The 20,526-nt window shown below is 45.4% G+C and overlaps 1 protein-coding gene across 3 annotated transcripts in view; it reads right to left on the reverse strand.

Moving 5' to 3' along the window:
• Nucleotides 1–10,946: 10,946 nt before the first annotated feature.
• The window catches only part of MRAS (muscle RAS oncogene homolog), a 38,718-nt gene continuing 29,138 nt past the window's right edge, over nt 10,947–20,526 (reverse strand). For all 3 annotated transcript variants that reach the window (XM_059852773.1, XM_059852774.1, XM_059852772.1), the window contains 4 exons: nt 19,492–19,645; nt 16,244–16,343; nt 14,879–14,958; nt 10,947–11,866 (listed from right to left, as the gene is read on the reverse strand). In XM_059852773.1, the coding sequence (XP_059708756.1) occupies nt 11,767–11,866; nt 14,879–14,958; nt 16,244–16,343; nt 19,492–19,645 (434 nt within the window). In that variant the 3' untranslated portion in view covers nt 10,947–11,766. The remainder of the gene's footprint in view (nt 11,867–14,878; nt 14,959–16,243; nt 16,344–19,491; nt 19,646–20,526) is intronic.

The raw sequence follows: 20,526 nt of genomic DNA on the forward strand, positions 1-20,526 counted from the left end.
TGGGGAGAGCTGCCCACGCTGCTGCCCTGGGCTTTCTGGTGTGGTTATCAATGACCACTTTGGCCCTTTCCAGGCTGCTGCATTGTATGAAGAGGGAGTCTCCAAATTTGGTTTTGGGGTTTAAACAATCATCCTCTGCCACTTACATTTCAGGCAAGAAGCATTAAGTTCCTCTGTGTAATTGCTGCCTGCCCTCCATGTGAAAGGCCCCTCTAACTCATCCAGCTGACTGAGACCCCTGCTGCCTTCAGAAAAATCCCCTGCTCTGGTGCCACCTCACAGGCACAGCCCTGAACAGGACTGCAGTTTAGATACTACATTCAAAAGGCTTCAGCAAAGAAAAAAATAATTAAATGCCAGTAAGTCTTAAACAAATGGAGAATCAGTGGCAAAACTACAACAGAGTACTCCAAAGTACTCCAGAAATGTGATGCAACAAAGAAAGGCTCTTATACCCACCGTGATGGATAACATGGATAGAAGATGGAAAGGTAACAGCTGGAGGAGTAAAAGCTAAGAGAAAGGCCGATCAGGAGAAGGAAAGTATGAAAGGAAAATTATCTGAGTGCTGATTTGTGGAGGCTCTTCTCTGCTTGAAAGTACCCTGCAGCAGCAATGCCAAGCATTTTTTGTGTAATGCATGCATTGGTGAGCACTCTGGATTATGTTATAATGGCCTTCCCTAAGTCTCTTAAGGGTAGCTGAGTGCATATTTAACTGTAAAGATTTTATGAGGATAGCAGGTCAGGAGGACTATAGCCCCTGTGCAAAACAAGCTTCTTGTACTCAGCAGATAGTACTTGTCCTGACACTTCCGTGGTCTTAGAGGTTACATATATCTCTGTTCAGTTTTTTGGGTGGCACAAATGCAGAAAACTCTTGTTGTAGGCTACCTCTGCATGCCCCTGTCATATGTATGTGGTCTGGTATTGCTGAGCCAGAGAAGACAGGCTCCCTGAGTGAGCAGGGCACTGTGCAAAGCAAACAGAAAGGTGATTCTTGAAGCACAAGAAATAACAAGATTCAGAGTATAGGCAAATAATAATAGCAAAACCCTCTTCTGTTTAAGAAAACTCACACCCATAAATGGACAAGTGATAAATTTACCTGCATAAGTGTCTGTCTGGTTTTCAGGAAGATGTTGCCAGATGAAGACAGGAATAAATCTTGTAGCAGAATTGAATGTTTTATGGAGAGGTCATTTCTTAATTGAAATTGTCCAGAAAGAAGAATGGCTATGAGTTAAGGTGTAATTGTGGGGCTGCATGCCTTTTGTATGAATAAAGAAGCTGGTCACAGCTTTTCTGTCAAAATGATTACTGACTTGAAAATTATTGGTGAAGTTGGCATTTTTTGTGGAGTGTGTCTCCTTACACATAAGCATTCTCCATTTCTGTTGCTAGAAGCCTAAACCAGTGCAAGGCTTTAGACACTTCTTTCCCATATATGTCTAACTGAATCATATCTGATTTATATTTTGTGTTGCTTGTTGAAAAGTCAATATTTTTTCTGCATTTCTCTCCATTGCTCTTGCCTGCCCACTGCTTATGAAGGGAGAAACTGAGAAATAAAGGAGCTACAGAACGGAGCCTCCCAGTACCTCTGAATGGACAATGTGCTTTAGCAGTGACTGAGGGCTCCTTTGAAACCAACAATAAAAGCATCTTTTCTGTCGAGGAGTACAAGGCTCACAGAGGCAAGAGACTTTAATGACACCATTATCTTTCAGGCAATTAGGACTCCCTGGCACAATCCAGCACTGGTAGAGGCACTGTTTTGATTGCACTGCAACGGCTCAGTGAAACGTAGACTGCTGAGACTTAGCAACACCATAAATTGCTTTTAATCTCAAACCACCATGGATCAAAATGTACTAACACAGGCAAAATCAGAATTCACAGGCATATTTTCTCTTTTAAAAACATATGCCTGGGAAGAGAGGCCTCCCCCCCTCCCATCAGCTCCCCACACACACGGGCTGGGCGATGCTGATCCTCGCGCTTCTCTCCCGACACGCTCGCCGCAGAGACGGGTCTGAGCCTGCCAGCTTTGGGCATGTTTGTTGTCCCTTGTGGATTATATTTTAATGACATACCCTAAGCCTCTTAAACTTGAACAAATGTGCATTTAACTGTCTCTGCATTTGTGCCAGTTTATAAGGTAGAGGGTCAGCCAGCTTATCCCCCAGCTTCTCTGTGAGGGCATTGTCCAAGAATTTTAATGGAGCTTTCAAAAGCCTCCCGTTATGCAAGGTGCCTTAATGGAGAGTCCTCCTGCCTCTTAAAGTTCCCTCTTGTTGCTAGACACAATGAAAGGCAAGCCATAATCTCTGTGGAGAGTGCCCAGATTTTTTCCTGTCACAGTGTGTAGCTGGGATGCAAAGCACAGCTTGCTCTGCTCCCCTGCCACAACCAGGGGGATTCATTTCATTAGTTTGGAAAGCTATTTTAGAGCAAAGGGAGGTTATGTAGGTCATCAATTCATCCCTGCTGCCTTGAAAAAAGAATTCATTATGAAATTTCACTTTAATTAATGCAATGCACCAGCTTGTAATAGTATTTCATCAGGACATCTGGTAAAAGCACATTAGCTACAGTTTAATGTTAAGACGTAATTGAACAGAACTCCTGTTGGAGCTTGGCTTTTGCAATATGTTTTACTTCTGCTTCTCCTGCAAGCTGCCAAATAAAGGAATTGTGGGACTCCCTCATCAGAGGGTGATGGATCCTGACCCAAAGCCTGTTTGACATAACACAAAGGCTCCAGTTAACATTTGCAGGCTCTGAAATGCGTCCCTGAGGAACTAACCCAGCATCCATCCTGGATTTACATACCAGCTACCACTGGTACCTCCACTGATCTATAATCCCAAATATAAAGTAACAGCCTCGGTGTTTTGTTCCAGCTCTGTTTGAAAGGCTGTGATCAAATGGGCTTTATAAACCATTTTCTATTGGCTTAACTTAGAACCTTTTCCTGTTCTAATTATATGTCTGCATAATTGCTTGTTTTAATACTTATTTGATTATCTGCTCAAATTAGTGTCAGTGCAGCAGCTTTCCAAATGCCACATTAAATATTCACATCCAAATGGGATTTCTTTCGGCCCTTTGTTTTGCAGTGATCTGGACTATAAATGTGAACTCTCAAAAGATTACAGTTATTTAGTAAGTACTAGGTCATGATTATTTAAATCTAACTAACAGGCTAAAGAGTGTTTGGAAGATTAATATATTTTGAAAAAGTTTGTGAAGTGTTTAAAATCTGTTTGATTTGAGGCTGCTGTCTCCACTTCTCCTTTCCTTTTTTTAGTAAGTGTTTGAATAGCCAATAACAGTAACAAAAAACATCCACCACCCGCACAAGTGCACTTTGTAGTTTCTCTGTTACACTCTCCCCCTTCAGCATTTTTTTAACCATTGTGTCTGGGACAGTTTTACTCCCAGCCCTCACTGAGCAGGGACACAAAGACTGAGATGTTAGGGAAGCTTGCTTTGTCTGCTGTTTAGTTGCTCTTTGGGTTATTTTCTGCACCAACAGGCAAGAGAGGGAGGTGGGACTGATCTGGAAAAGCATAATGTCCCTTACTAAAAACCCCTGTGCATTCCCAGTGGTGCTGAGCAGTCCTGCTGCCAGCAGCTGCACTGCACACACCTGAAGGGGCCCTGGGCTGTATTGACTTCCCTGCTCATCCCAGATGTCACCCACCCTGTGTGTGTGTTTGCTGCTGAACATTTTTGTAAGGGGCAGGTGACTGACAGAGGCTGGGCTGGGACAAGGCCAGTCCACCTGGCAGGTAAGGTCATCTCTCATCACAGATGCTCTCCTGAGGTTTGATCTATACATAAGCCACTTAATTCTGATACCATCTGAAAGCATAGACAAATTGTTCCTGCCCTCAGCTGGTCAATGCAGATAATTCATTTCTTGTAAATCCAAATTGCCCCAAAGAGATGCTAAGATCCCCTTAATGACAGAGGCATGCAGCAGACACAGGCCCAGCCCCACACAATCAAATTCAAGGCACTCACCTCTCTCCAGGGAGCAGCAGCAGCTCTGTCCCACCTTTATAGAGCCTGTGGTAAAAGGCTGTGGCAGACAAGAGGCAGCTGGGCAGTAACAAAATGTTGTGCTGTGGCTAGACTGACTTTGCAGGGATTTTTCAGTGCTACAAGTCCCATACGAGTCACAGTCAGAGGAAATCCAACGTGGACTGCGGGTAGACTGCAGTCTGGCATTAGCTGGCAATAAAACATAAACAAATAGGCAGCAGCCTGGAGCATTGGTCAGGCTGGTGCTAACTCCTGTCTCAAGAAGCAGAGGTAGTGTTTTCCACGCTACCTTTCCACAATGGCACACATCAGTGCCATTATTTACATGGCCAGGTCTGGTGGCCCTCTGGTTGCTGGGAGGAACAGTCACTGGCATCAGAGAGTGCCATTTCTTTGTTGTTGTCCTAGGACAACATTACCGCAGGACCTGTCATTTTAAAATCAAGCACTAGCCTGCAACCCTTGGAAACCTTAACCAGCAACTTATCTGTGGGCTCACACAGCTTCCACGTGGTGCTCACAGGTTGGATTTCCTCAGGCAGCCCATCCCTGGGGTGGGCACTGGTGTTGAGGGCTCCATAGGACAAGCAGGAGTCAAGCTTTTGTTCTCTAAGAAAAACAAAAGCAGTCATATAAATAAGTCCAAAGGCATTTTACAGAGGGTATTTTTTTTCCCTAAATAAAGTAGAACTTGTGACCTTTTCAATTTTTGGTTTATCTCTATGATGTGATAAGATGAATCCTAAATTAGGGAGGAGAGATAGATTGCTTAGGGGGAAAAATAATTTGAAAAATACTGAGAAAATGCCATGTATGAAAGCAGCCTATATCTAGTAGGTATTTACAGATTTTATCAGGGGCTGAAGCTCTTGAGATAGCTGGCCTTAGACCTCTTCTTTTTGCATTTAATATTTATCTTCAGCTAAGTCTATGTTAATTATAGTTTCACAGCTTGAAGTGAACTGGTCACAAGTCCCAGCAGTGTTTGATGTTTGGGCATCTCACTAGCACCTGTTCTTTGTCTACATTTCAGATGTGTCTGTGCTCTAGTTTCTTCAGCCTATGGAACAGGATCTCCTGCTTCTAAGAGTCCTGGCTGTGAGAGGTTGGATTGTTTCTTGAATGCTTTAAGATCCTGAAGTGAAAAATCATTAGTTCTCTACTTTCATTAGTTCTAGTTCTCTATTCTCTATTGTTTTATGGTAGCAGGTGTCACATGAATTTTCCCGGAACAATTTTTATGTGCTAAAGTAAAAACAACAAAAACCCAGCTGAGTGCCACCTTTGCCTTTAAGTGTTTTATGCTGATGGTGTGACTGCTTTGCTTTCCCTGTCTCCTGCTGAACCTCCTCTTCCCCACAAAGCACCTTCTGCCAAAGGCTGCCCACACACCCCCAGCACCACTGTTACCCTGCTGCCCAAAGGGTGCTGGGGGAGACAAAGAGACTTCACCAAGCCAAGCAAAGAAACCATGGGAACGAATCTTTGTGACCAGCTCTGTGGGAAACTCCATGCCAGAAACCAGCACAAGCTTTAATGAAAGTTTGGAGACTGGGATGAGACAAGGCAAGGCAGGAAGCTCCCAGGGGAGGGTGAGTAGCACCCTGTCCCCAGCTCACATCATTGTGCTTTGTTCGACCTCAACAATTGTGTGAGCAAAGCCCAGAGCATCAGCCTGAACTTCGAATTTCCTGCTTGCTGTCGGCTCCATCCCAGGGACTGTTGTTAGAAACACAGCTCTCATTATGGAGCTGACAGAAAAGAACTCCCTGCTCGATGGGGACATGGGCTATTGAGCTGCAAAGAGGCATGCCCAGTATCTGCCTGGGTCTGGGCTGGCTGGGCCTGCCTACTGTAGTGAGAGGAGCTGCTGTCACAGAAGCCACATGATACCCACCTCTGTGTGTGGCAGCCCAAGAAGCAGCTCGTGACTTGTTCAGCTGGGCTGACTTCTCAGCAGAGATTGTCTTAATCACAAGCTGTACAAGGTCTCTTGCCCAGATTTGCAGAGGATTTGGCTTTACAGAACAGGGTCCTGATTCACAAAGCTCCTTCCTTTGCCTCTTACTCCTGCTCTCTTATTGACCAATTCCAGGATGTTGCTTAGGTCCCTCTCTTTGGCTCCTGAGTCTGACCACATGCCCAGTCCAAGCTCTCAGACAATGTTGTACATGTCCTGGTCTGCATGAGAGAGACCTGGGAGGAGGGATGGATACCAGAGGAGTAGTAATGCTTGTGGCAAGTCAGACTGCTGCGTTTGGCTTGGCATGATGTTGCTGATCCCCCAGGATTTGGCAAAGGGATCCCTGAATTCAAAAGAATTAAAAAAGCTGTCCCAGAGCTGCCAGGATTAGGGGATTTTGGCTGTCTCTCCACACTCAGCACTGCTGAACATCCCCCTCCTGTCATTAGCAGTAACCCCTGCACTCACCCACCTGGCAGGTCCCACTGCTGGGTGTGAGCCTTCCTTCCCTGGCCCTTCCCTTTGGCACAGCAGGGACACAGTGCCTACATGTTTCTCCTGCCTCAGGAAGTCTTGACCTGCCTGATCTGCTGGCCACTCATGAGTGACTTCTTGGAGCTGGAGAGAAGCAGCAGTGATTTACCACAGTGGTGGGAAACCCCCTCAGGCCAGAGCTTACCTCTGTGCTGTACCTCCTCCTGCCTCCCCATCTTGGGATCCAGCATACACAACATCTCTCTCCCTGCTCTCTTCTGCTGCAAGCAAGTCCTGTGTCATCTCAGAAACCATCTGTGAGATCATCTATGAAATATTTCTTTCCCTTGCATGCAAGAGAAAAGGAAGCAAAAGGCCTGCATAATATTGATGGAATCCCTGATATAGCCAAATATTGAATTATTTACAGCCTAATTGTGCAACTGATACTCATGTGATTGCCTAGGCTGCAAAATGCAATTCATACATTTCACAGAATTGGCGACCTCTACTTCAAACTTTCTCTAGATGCAGCATCAGTAAAACACAGGTGACATCACTTTGCAGGAGAAGAACTAGGGTATCCACAGACTCTTGAAATATCCACTGACTTCTCTCAGAGCACTGCAGTGAAACAGAAGAGGGTTCTCAAAGCACCTGCTGGCTGCCCAAGGTACACATGTGGAGCCATTTGAGGTGCTCAGGTGAATCCTTGCCTGGCTGGTGGCTGCTGCTGCAGAAGGGCCCAGATTTCCCTTAGGTCTTGTGTTACAGCTGAAATTCACAGGTAAATGCCCTGGGTACCCCGAGGTACCTTCAGATGGCATTAAATACATAAATGGAGAACACTCAATTTAGCCTGTGTGACCGCTGGAGACCTCCCAGCACAGGGAGCAGTGACCAAGAACAGCAACACTTCCCATGCCACAGCATCCTTCCTCTCCTTTTCACTGTGACTGCTGTGCACAGTAATGCAGTCCTTAAAAAATGCCCTAAAGCTCCTCCTTCCTGCCCAGCCTACGGCAGACAGAGTAGGTTGGCCACTGAACCCAGCTCACAGAAAGCAGATTTCCAGACACAGAGCTCTTCTGTCCATTCCAAGGTACACAGGTTGATGTGGCAGTTGTCACAGGGCCTTGGCTATTTCTCTAACACCAAACTTCTCTCAAGCCCTCTCTCTCCCTCATTAATAAAGATCTGAACTCTAACATCTGGAGTAGACCATAAGTTGTGTCTCTTAAAGCATCTTCTGTATTCCCCACTATATTCTACTCTTAGCAGAGCTTTGAGGGGGATCACCTTCTTCCCAAGCACTTCAGCAGCATCTCTTGAAATCGTGGAGCTGAATAAGCCTCTGGGCAATCCATTTTGGCCTGAGGATGGTAACAAGTTAAAACAAAAAAATCTGACCCAGCATTACAATGCTGTCCTCTCTCTATGCCCAATAATGCTCATTTCCTCTCCAGACGAGACACACCATGTGTGTCTAAACCCCTCAGCCTGTCCTAATTTGCAAATTCTAGTACAGCTGTAGGTTAAAAGAGCCAGCCAGAATTAATTATTGCAGATTAAGGAACTAAGCAACAAACGGCAATGGCCTCTTGTTAAACTGAAACATCTGATCCAAACCAAGCAATTTCAGCCCCTTGGTAAATACTTGCTTCTCTTGTTCACCATCTCCAGTGTCTTGCTGCTGAGCACCATCATCTGAACATGGTTTATTTATATGTACCCAGGCTATCACAGAGCAGCTTGGCCAGTGACAGCCCTGGCCTTGGCTGAGGCAGCCAAGAAGGTTTGTAGGTGGCCACTGCCTGCAGGCCTCCTCAGCTGTGGGGTGATGTTGTTTGGTTTTGCTGTTATCAGGCCTTTGTGCCATTTAGAGTTGGCAGGCAGAGAGGGACAATTAAACTCTGCTCATGCCAAAGGAGCGTGTATTTATTTCAACCAGGTACTTCTCCTTTTCTTCCTTCCCAGCCCCCTTTGAGAGACATGAAGTCAACAGACAAACAGGTGACTTGGCTTGGTACAATAAATGTCCTGCACTTCAGAAGTTGGTAAGAAAACAAAGCCAGGGGCTGCCATATAGGCAGGACCAGAGAGAGGAAACAGCAACATGATTTACCTAATGGCAGTGGTACATATGCTATGGGTTCCTAGGTCAGGGAGGTGATGACACCTTTGCAAAGCCAAAACTTAGGTGGCTTAATGCTTTTGGTTTGTTGTTCTACAAATATTATTTGTAGAACAAAAGAGAGGTTATTCAGTTATTAAATACCAATAAATCTGTAAGGTTTTACCCCTTTTTTTATTTTGTTTGAAACTGTGTGTTGAAAGCAAGGTCAGCTCTAACATCAGATGATGTTAGGACACTTGGACCATCAGCTCTTTGGCAATGTGTGCCCTTACAGGATCCTCCTCCAGGCTGCCCCTGACCACGACAAAAATGTCCCTATCCACCAGGTGCTCCATAGAAAAGTATAAGCCACAGCACAGTTGTTGCTCTCTGCAGTGTGTCACCAACTGGTGTCTCCCTACCAGGTCTGTAGGTGCTGTACTCTCCATTTCCCAACAGCCCTGAATATGGCAGGGTGGGTTAGGTGGCAGAAGGCTTTGTATACCTTGCTATTTTCAGCACCCTTTAATTGTCAGAGATACAATCCTTGCTGTAAACAAGTTCAAGGACGTAGAAGAAAACAGCCATGCTTTCCCCACTGGCCACTACTCCCTATTCTGTTGTTAATCTGCTCTTTCCCCTCCTCCTCTTCTCCGTTATTCTGCAATAGCTGTTAGTTGCTAAAGGAATTGAAGAAACAATTAAGAAGCTTTAGAAAAAGCAGATAATTTCTCACATGCAGTGCCGAGTACGCAGCAGATGTGACTCAAGAGACACACATGCTGTTTTCAGGCAAGCATTCACAAGGGTTTAGATAAAAATAATAAGGATGAGGTGTTTCAGCAGAAATCAAGTTATTTTTAAGTGCAAGGGCTCTAGGGGGCATTAAAAGAGTTCCCTGAAAATGCCATCATCTTCTTCTGTGTGGGATCCCATAGCATTAGTAGTGTATAATTAAAACTATTAAGCCAGCAGTCAGGCTAGACAGGGATTCTGGTAGGGAAGTGGTTACAGGGGTGATGGCGAAATGGAGTGGTTGCCAAGATCATCAGACAATTTCTGATTTACTAGAGGTTTTCAAAGCAGAAAAAATGAAATGCCTACAGGGAGATCATCTTCCAGAAGGCAGAGGCAAGTCTCAAGGACCAGAATTTGAAGTGGATGGCTTCAGTTGCTGCAGTTCTGTTCAGCCAGCACTGGGAGAAATGCTGCTGTGGTTGGGAGCCACATCTCAGCTGACACAGCACGTTGCTACTTCACTGAAGTGTATGGCCCACATCCAACCTAAGAGCCTGTGAGAGACACTTCTTTCCAATATCCCTCTGCTTAATCCATCCCCAGCATCTGTCACCACACCAAAGGGGACAGAGGCAGCAGAGCCAGCATTACTCCAAGCAGCTTGCTGAGCCAACCACAGGCTTTTGCCATCTTCTGGCTGTGATGAAGATGGACAAATTAGGAACATGTTTCCATTGCCCTCATTCACCTGAAAAATAATCAGCAGCCAACTCACTTCTAAAAAGTGGCTTGGCAAAGGGTCAAGAAATGAAATCTGGTGGCAAATAGACAAGTATGGATGACTAAGTTTGTGATGACCCATCATCTTGGATGGATCTTCAATATCCAATACCAGGATTTTCTGTGCTCAGACACATCAATCTCAGGCATTCATACTCTGCCTATATTTTAAGTCATGCCCACAAAGCATATTTGAACAGGATTCAAGCTGATGAAAAGCAAGTTGCTACTTTTAAACAGATTTGGTGATCATGTGAATGGAACCAATGGATTCAATCCAACACATGACATATCATTAAAGACAAATTTGCTACTGCAGTTCTTACTGCCAGGAAAGGTGTGAAAGAATACGTGGCTCCTCCAGGATGTGCACAGCCATATTTCTGGTGCTTGAATGGCAGTTTGAATGCTTGCAGGTTTTTTGCCTTGTCTTTTCATAAGGCATATTTAGTCCTTGCTGTTTTCAGGGAGACATTTTAGATACAGTCTGCTTACGAAGAGACCCACCCCACTTGAATCATGTTAAAAACACCTCTTCCTTTCAAGTCACCAACTTGGCGAAGGAGGGAGAAGAAGAAACATTGAGCCAAACTCCATAAACAGATTTTGTTTCCTGTGTGTGTGAGATGAGCCTGGGAAAAGCAAAACAATTAATCTACCCACAAGAGGCTTTGCAGGGAAAGGTTAAGGAATAATAGAGTGATTTAGATCACACCACTTTACATTCATTTATGAGGGAGAAATTTAACACCCAAATAACAAATTCAGGTCAGATTTTACTTCCTTTCTCCCTCCAGCCCCCTCCCCCAAAAATGACATACCCTTCCATTTGTAAATTACTTTAATTTAAATACTTCCAGGTTAACAAAATGTCTTAAGTTTGACATGTCCGAAGTTACAAAACAGAAACAAAACCTCTTGACAAAGGGTAAGAAAAAAAATATATAATCCAAGCCCAAACCTCCTTTCCTAAACTGGAGTTTATGGTCTGTGAGCTGGCAACCCTCCAGAGTCTGACACAATGTCTGGAGCACCCAGAGCAGCTGGAATTAATTTTCTTCCTCCAAATCTATGCACTTTCATATGAAGCTGTGTTTTGGCACTGCTGCCCAAGAGAGAGTCCAGTGCAAAAAATCTAAGCCTGGCCGTTGTTTCTTTGCAACCCAACACTTGCTGAGCAAACAACAAAAAGGAAGAAGAGGCCAAAAAAAAATTAAGAGAAAGAAAAACCCTTTCCCTTCCCCCACATACACAGACAACTGTACCAAACAGGGGGGCTATTCAAGGCTGTTAAAAAATGGGTCACAAAGAGAAATGTTTGCAGATAAAACCAACACTTTTTTTTTTAACTTCCGCCTTGTTTTTTTTTGTTTTTATAAACATCATGGAGGCCCCTGGAAGGTGCTGGGAATGTCTGAGAGTTGAGGTCCTGCTGATCCCTTCTGCCTCCCATTCACACAGCTCCCACGCTGGCCCTGATGTGCAGCCCCTCTCCAGGGGTCCGGACCCTTTGAGCCGCCGCAGGGAGCCCGGGGGCCACGGGGCCCTGTGGGCATCAGCATCGGGCTGTGGCTCCTTGCCCGGGCTGCCGGGGGGTCAGGAGGGGAGGAGGGAGGCATCCACGGCACTCCCAGGGTGTCCTGTCACAAAATCACACACTGGAGTTTGTGGGAGCCCGTGGCTCTGTCCCCTCGCCATTTGGTCTTTTTCTTCTTCTTCTGGCTTTTCTCTGGGATCTGTTGCCTGTTTTGGGAGACAGAGAAGAAACCAGGCAGGTGAGACATAAGGCTGGGTTGGATCCAGAGCCCTGGGCAGCCTGGAGCAGCATCTCGGTGTGCATGTGAATATTTGCATACATATCTCCATATACCCTTCCAGCACTGCATGGCTTTTCACGCCACACAGCTGGGCCTGGCCTGCATTCTTCAGGAAGGAGGAAAGAAGCCGTTAAGGATAATGGCAGGGATGATGTCCTGCCAGGGCACTATGCCTCCAGCTGCCCATGGTGAACTGCTGCCTCCTCCCCTGCCATGGGGGCTGCTCTGGGAAACAGGGATGCTCTAAGCGATGCAACGTCATCCATTACACTGCTGACACTCAGTAGGGAAGAGGATGAGAGACATACAAAAAGCACAGAGAAATACACTCTTCTGCCTTTCAGCTGGCATTGCCCTTAGCCAGCTGCACTGATGCAGACCTGGTGATGGAAGGGAACTAAAAAATAAACTGAGTTTGCTGCTGAAGGGGCTCTGGCATCCTCTGATGTTGTGCAGAGCACAGGTGCACAGAGAATGAGCTGACCCCAGAAAGATGTCCCTGGCTGTCTGAAGTCACAGCCACCAAGAACACACAGCTGAGAGCACTCCTGCAGTGTGCCCTGGAGCTGTGAGCAGTCTCTGAAGCATTCTGTTCAGGGCTTCTCCCTGTCCAGTAAGGTGAGGCACTGCCCAAATGCCTGTTTGCAGCTACACCCAGTTGCAGCAGCTACTCTGCCAGCCCAGCAGTGCAAATCCAGCCAAGGCTCTGTAGCTCAAATACCTGACAGGCTGCCTGTAGATGTAGATTTTAGTGCAAGATAAAACATACAGACACCAGCAGCTTCCATAGATTCAAACCTGAAAGTCTGAACAGTTCAAAAGCAGCCTTTTCGTAATGTAATATGCCAGGCATTAAACCAAGTAATCCAGATCAGGATGAGACATCACTGGGGCATAAATCACTATGGCTTTAGCTGGTGTTTCTCTTACAGCCTCAGCTTCCAAATTCTTGCAACCACCTGAAAAACTCAGCCTTGACTAGTAAGACTTTTTCTCAGTGAACGTGAGGGCTGGAGGTGTGAAAAACATAAGACTTTAAAGCTCAAAACTACAAAGATGCAATTCAGAAAATACTTTAAATCTGGATAAACACTAAGTGACCACAAGCTGTTCACACTCTTCTGGATCTGTTTTAGAGATCCAGAAACCACACCCTGGGCCTGCTCAAGGCTTCTGCTGTGACAGTTCCTGTGTGTACACTGCTGCAGCATAAAAGGGGCATCAGGAAATTTAAAACATCAATTGAGTGGACTCAATCACCCCACTCCTTTCTGGATTACTTCCAGACAGCAGTTTCTTGCATGAAGCTAAATAAACTGGGAATCAGCCAAGTGAAAGGAGCACGAACAGTGCAACCCTGAACAAGCATCCTCACCCTGAGAGCTCACAAGGGCTCTGAGGAAGCCCTTCATTTGCAAAGCACTTTGTCAATGACAGTTATCAGGGAGCTGAAATTTGCATTTTATTTGAAAAAGCTTACTTGAAAACCAGAAAAACAATACTTGATGGGTGATGCTACCCTTGACTGTGGACAGGCTGTAATGTCCAAAAAACCAAGCAAAGCTGCTTTGTGGCCAATGACTAGTCAGATCACACAGCATCTTCCTGCTCGCTGACTTAACCCGAGTTCCAGCTCTTGTGAGCATTTCTGGTGCCCTTGACATCACAGGCTGGCAAAGACTTTCACAGTAGCTACTCAGGAAACTGAGGTGTACCATTTATTTTTGAGGTTATGGAGTGCATTTTCAGGGCTTGAAATTAGTAATGCCTCATTACAATACTGCATTCAGCCTGCCTGGAGCTGTGTTACGTGGAGAAAGCAAACAAAGCCTTTCCATCTTATTTTGACCATTTTCCTTTCCTGCAGAGCAGAGTAGATGGTGGTAAGAGCTTGCTGCAACACAAAAGTAATATCCAGCCAGCTAATACTGAGTTAGAGAACAGTTGGGAAAGAGCTTGGGACACTTCCAACTCAGTTCTCCAAAGACTTTCTGCCCTCTGCTTTTGAGACATGTGGGAAGAGTGGGCAGTACCATCTGGTTTTGATGGAGGCTGGCTAGAGGCTCTGCTAGGATATTCACAAGTACAGATATGCTGTGAATAAATGCCTTGTGGTTTAATTGCCGGGCGAGGCACTTTGACTGCACGGCAGGGAGGAGCATGATTTCAGCTCAGCGCCCTCCCAAAACATGAAAAATGAGGGCTCAGAAAATCTGGCAGACAACTAGTGCCAGAAAAACAAATCTTCTCAGAGAGAACTGAGGTTATCAGCTGAGATGCTGGGATGTGTGTGCAGCTCTTTTCCTGCAGGGGAGCCGGGCCCTGGGAAGGCAGTCTCTCCCTGCTGGCAGCCGGAGCAGGGGTTCACCCGGAGAGCGCGTTTGCCAAGACGAGCAAAGGCAGCTCATGCCAGAACTGGGAACAAAACTCTGCAGTCTGAGGAAACCTGGGACTTAGCCATTAGGTCATGCAGTTTCTCATACAAAATGGCTTAATTTTTTCCATTTAGTGAGCAGAAAATGTTAGAAGTCACCTACAGCATTAGAATTTTGTAGAATTTTTTGCCAGTCCTTTTTAACTTCTGGCAAGGCAAGACCCTGAGAGGACAAAACTATGAAAACCCAAATTACTAGTCCAGAGCTTTCAATGCCAGCCTTTTAGAGCTGATCATTATAGTAGGTTTTGCACTGTTCCTTGAATAAAAATTTTTCATTATGGCCATAGCTACTTCTTACTGGGCATGGTACTAATGTCCTGCATGGGTAGCTAAGTGCTAGTAACAGACCTAAGAAGATACAGGACAAGAAACTTAATAAACATTGGAAATATCCCACCCCCAAGAAAACCTGGCTCCCCAGAAATTGGCTCCTGACTCTGGGCCATGACCCCTGCACATCCCATCCATGGGCAGTAAGGAAGGGAGGAGTTTGCAGCTTACCTTATTACCCTCACAAGATCATGGAAGGCCTTGTCCACGTTCAGAGGTGGGTCCTTGGCACTGGTTTCTATATAAGGAATCTGGAGGAGAGAAGTGGATCATGAAAGAGATCAGTGATAATATCAGTTTCAAAATGAAAAGCCTAAAGGCTGGAGAAATGGGCTGCTAATACCACGGAAATACAGGTAAACAAAATGTTGCCATGACACTGCTATCAACACCCTCACACTTGCAGCAAGGTCAGTGACTGCTTACAAAAGGTCTGGAATCAGCACCAGGCTAAACAGCTGCTATGGAGCTCTGGGTTTGGGGGAGAATAATCCCAGACTTCATGTCATCAGATGTTCTCTCCCCCTCCGCTGTGCTCACAGGCATGAAAATAGCCGAAGGTTGTTGAAAGACCAGCACTTGCCAAAAATTCTTGCTTGCCACATTTTATTGGGACTACTGCATGAATATTTCATGACTACAATTCCCCTTCAGTGTAAAATGATCTTCCCCTTCAAAGTCTGACAGCCAGATGGGGCCTCCTAGAGTGCTTGTCCAGCACACTGGCAGATTTATAAAACTGCCTCTGATAAGGTATTTTCATGCATGGCCTTTTCCAAGGCATGTGTATACAGATGGACACAACATGCTGCACTGCAGTTTAGGTGTCCTGGCTCTGACAGAAACCAGATTCCGTGGGGAGGTGGGGAGTGAACCTGCCCTGCCAAACTCCCATCCAGGTTTGCTCAGAAACCACCACACAGCTTGTCCTTTAGGCACAGCAAGCTGCCAAGAGGTCTCAGGCTTGTTTGCCTTTAACCTTTCCTTCAGTTCCACCTCCTAAGGGAGTTGTTGTCTCCCTCTGGATATTCAGGGCTGCTGGCATTTAGAGGTGATTAGTGGAGCAGCATGTGATCTACACCCATCTAAGACCAATTTCTCAGGCTAAACTAACAGCATGAATAATGCAGAGCTGAGATGGTGGGCAAGATTTATATAGGCTTAACAACCCTATTAACTTCATTATCTTTAACAAGCTCAGGCACCTGGATATACCTCCTAATGCCTGGCTCTGCCTTTTCACTCCAGGGAGGTGCACTTTCTTCCCTCATCTTGAACACTTCTCAGCACTTGTACATAAGTCTTAGTGATGGCCACAGCTCTCCTACAGCCTGGTGCACAGCAGAGGTTCTGGTTTCAGAGATGAATTGGCCCTACTGGAAGGAAACTGCAGAGCTGCTGCTTTGTAGTAGTCAAAAATGTATTTACAAATGTTTCATTGTAAGCTTTAATGCAGCTCTTAATGAGCACAGCTTTCAATTCTGAATGCCTGTAATAGGACTTTCAATAAGCCATTAAATAATCCTGCAAACTTACGTTATGTTTTGTTGCCATTTCTCTCCCCTGTTCTCTTGTAATTTTCCGTAAGTGCATTAGATCAACTTTGTTTGCCACCAAAATCATTGGAAAAGACTCCCTGGAAAAAATCAAAATCACCATTCAATTATTACCACACTAGAACAAAAATTATGAGCATAAATTTCACTTTTTGATGCTGATATCATCAAACATTTTCAGCTACAGACATACCCCATATGTGTAAAGAAATAAAAAGAAAAGCCCCAGGCTGTGCGATACATATGTTCATATTGAAAAAATTTACTTGACAAGTTGCATGCTTGCACACACTCTTTGTTATTCACAGGGACTTCAGGAATTATTGTCACAATTTCTGCAATGCCTGATGATAACTAAGCCTGAAGATCCAACTAGGTGAAGAAAGATCTAGAGAATTAGTCAGAAAATCAACTGAGACATAAAGACAGATCTTGGACAGGAGACTGGGACTCTTTTGTAGCAGTTAAGGCATCTCAGTAACTGCATATCTTGGCAAGGTACTGAGGGATGATGGAAGAATTGGAGTAATTTCATTCATGGTCATCTACTGAGAGCAACTGTGGGGGAAAGAAAGATGGACTCTGGGAGCTGGTGCTTAGAGGGGCATCAAATGATGGAGAAAATGAGTGGGAGCAAAGAGATGCCCATCAGCTGTTACCCCAAGACAAACTGGGCTTGGCAGTGGTAGCTGGAAGGAGGCTGGAAGGAACCAAAGAGATTTGTTAAGCTTCCAGTGCTATTACCTACCATCTCCTGTTTCTAATCCCAGAAAAAAATACCAAACCCATCTCTCTGTAATAATACTCAGTATTTCCTTAACTACCAGGCATGTAAGTGCCTGCCTTCAGCCACCACCTGAGAAGAGATCCATTTATCCACAGCATGTCCTGTGCAAGGCTCTCTCCCTCTACCCCTGCAGAAAGCTCCACTGTTCCAGTAATAAGCAGAACCAAGGTTGGGAGCCACAGGAGGTGTTGGCAGTGCCACTCTCTCCTCTGGCTTCATGAAATAGAGCAATCAGCTGCAGAAGGGCCTCTTAGCCACTGCTGGGAGGGAGGAGGTCCCTCCTGATCACTGACAGTTACTGCAGTATTGTTGTCTTATATTTAACTTTAGGCCCTCCCAAATAATCCCAGTGTTCTCTGCTGTAACAGAGCTGATTTTACTGGGGTAAGGAGCAGCTGGCCATACTCATTTCTGTATAAAACACTTCCCTGGTAACTCTGGATTTTTAAACAGTGTTTCTGGGTCATTTTTCATTGAGATGATAAGAGCTCCATCTTCCCTCTGGCGAGTTGCCCCATTGCTCTGGCTGGAAAAATACTGTACTGCGCTCTGCATTTTAAATGAGTCGTAGAGTTATTCATTCTGATAATGTGACTGTGACTTAATGTTAATACCTGAGCATTGATATAGCTTGACTCTGATCCTTCTGGAGCAAAATATTTGCTTGTCTGGATTATTTGATTGCTTTTTGGCTTGCAGCACATTGATTAGACAGGGATTACATTTAGATGGTATCTCATTTGCCTTGTTTACATCAGGCATAAAAGTCTGTGGGGACTTTGTTCCCTATTGTAAGCTGTACAACTGCTAGTTGGACAAAGTTGCTACAGTTGGAAATTTTACTGTAATGAAAGTTGTGGAAAGAAAATGGGAGGAAGGCTTTGAACAGCCCTACTAACATAGCAGCCTGCAATTCTTTTGGATTTTAAGTTGCCAAAACTGCCTGCCAGACTGAAAACCGGGGTGATGCTCTGCTCCCAGCTCCTTGTGGGTTTAGCAGGAAGGCTTTTTTACTCACGTTGCTCCCACTGCTGCGATTTTCTGCCCCAGCTCAAGTTTTGGATGAGCATTAATACGCTCCTCACGCTCGGAGTGGCGCTGAGCGGGGAAACACAAACAACCTCGCCAGCCCGTTTCACTTCCTGCCTCTCACACGCTGCTGCTGCACTGCACAGCGTGTATGGAGGGCAAAAGTTTCAGTCCAGAGCAAACAGTGATCACCACATCTTATTTTCACCAAGTTAAATTAGATAAAATCAGCATCAGATTGGGGCAGGTTACAGGAAATTCTGTTCCATCTCCTTCAGCTTTTAGAAACAGATTTACTTTGCCCCAAGCTAAGCCAGCAGGGCTTAGACTGCTGTGATCTGAGAGGCTGACTGAGGGACTGACATTCTTCTTCATTTCAATGAAATCAAAGGGTGGTTTTTCCTTTCCTTTTCACTCTTGTGGGTTACACTTTGGATGCTTTACTGGAAGAGCTGTCAGCTATGAACCTCACATGATAGGAGTCCACCCTTCCTGTGGGGAAGTTATTCAGAGCTGTGAAAGGAAGCCAGCAACGAGGCCCAAACCCTCTGGTGACTTTTCTTGATGACTTCCATAATTTAAAGTCATTATGAACGGAAGAACTAAGTGTTTCAAAGCTGCAGACATATAAGGGCTTAATTCACACCCCACCCAGTGAGAATGGATCCATTGCCTCTTGAACCAGGATGGGAAGAGGGAGTTATCTTGTAGATAAACCAGCAGCTTCCCCTCACTGTGCCAGGACACATTCATTTACCATGATTAAATTCCCAGTGCTACCTTCTCCCCTGCACACGCAAGGAGGAGAGAGGCGACCTCTCTTGCTGTCTCCCTAGGCACAGACAGATGTTTTATTCTGTGTAATTGTTTGCTGCAGAGCGTGGTGCATTAACTACATTACATCCCTGGTAAGAAATACAGTTCCTTCCAGCACGAGTTTTTCCCCCTTCGAGACACTTGCTCACACCTGCAAATAACGCAGGGCCTTCGAAGGTGTGTTTGGCACAAGCCAGGGACAGGAAGATGGTACCAAGACACACAAAATAATTAGGACCAAAGTGCTTGCTGACTCCCCGCTGGTGATCCTGAAGTGCCTGCACTGTGCACAGAGCAATCTTCCCCCTCTTCAGAGCTGAGCTGGTCACCTTCAAAGGTGTCTGATCTCTCTTTCTCACACTGCTCTGGCAGAAGTTTCTCCCTTCCAGACACATTTTCACTCCATTGTAACACACTGAAAGCACTTCATGCTTATCAGAAGTAAACCACTTATTCACCACACTGAGGTCCACAAATGCCACATAAGGATTTGTCTCAGGACATCCAGAAGGCAGAAGCTGGGGTCAGGTGTGCAGCCGTGCCCCCAGAACAGTGGGAGCCTGGTGGGTCCGGCAGTGCTGCCCCGTGGCACCCACCTGTCCTTGACTCTGAGGATCAGCTGGTGGAACCGGTCCACGTGCTCGAAGCTGGCCTTGTCTGTCACCGAGTAGACGATGAGGAAACCATCTCCAGTCCTCATGTACTGCTCCCGCATTGCACTGAACTCCTCTTGGCCTGCAGTATCCAGAACTAGGACAGAAGAGACAAAGGTTTTTAATTATTGTGAGGGACCTGTAGCTGCTGGCAAACCACTATGTGTCCTGTGGCCTTACTGCCTCTGCTGGGCTTCCTCAAAGACTGAAAGATGTGATGAAATCAAGTTGGATTGACAAGGGGCTTTCTGTCCCAGACCTCACTCATCCTTGTATGCCTAAGCTGGGAGCAGGGGAAGATGACACTGTGGATTTCATTCTCCTTTTCCAGTACCAAATATAGATCACTGAATTTGGACAGTTGCTCCTCTGGCAAGATATGGCTCAAAGTATTTCACAACCCTCCCAACCTTCCCTTCTCCCAGAAAAGAAAACTCAAGACTGGAAGTTTAACTAAAACCCAGTTTAAATGTCAGGGATAACCTACAAAATGCTTGGTGAAGCAGAGCTGGGAGACAACCCAAAGTAACAGCTACAAGCATTTTCCTTTTCTCAACACCTGGATATTGTTTCTAGACCATTTTGTCCTTTCAGAGTGAGCCTTGGGGAACTCCTCTAAAATATTTAGTCCCAAATGGTGTGCTGATACTAAGGAGGTAACTAAAACAGATGGAAAAGCTTTAAATACCTTGCACATCCAATACAGCAATCATGTTTTGGTGAATAAATCCATGCTCAAATCCCCTAAAGCACTTCAGCTGTGATAGCCACTCAGATGCTTTTCCCCACTAGATTAAACTTAATGGAATCATAACTCATTGGTTCTCCATGGATCTGTCTTGCAGGGGGTCCCATCACTTGTGGAACAAGCTACCCCAGCCTTCTGGGTAAATATCACATACACACATCAGTGCTAGTTCCTGAGCCCCAGCTTTGTGCACAGCCAGGATTTTGTCTGGCAGAAGGAGGGTACAAGAG

Source organism: Haemorhous mexicanus, chromosome 8 (genome assembly GCF_027477595.1).
Source record: "Haemorhous mexicanus isolate bHaeMex1 chromosome 8, bHaeMex1.pri, whole genome shotgun sequence".
Classification (NCBI taxonomy): Eukaryota; Metazoa; Chordata; class Aves; order Passeriformes; family Fringillidae; genus Haemorhous; species Haemorhous mexicanus.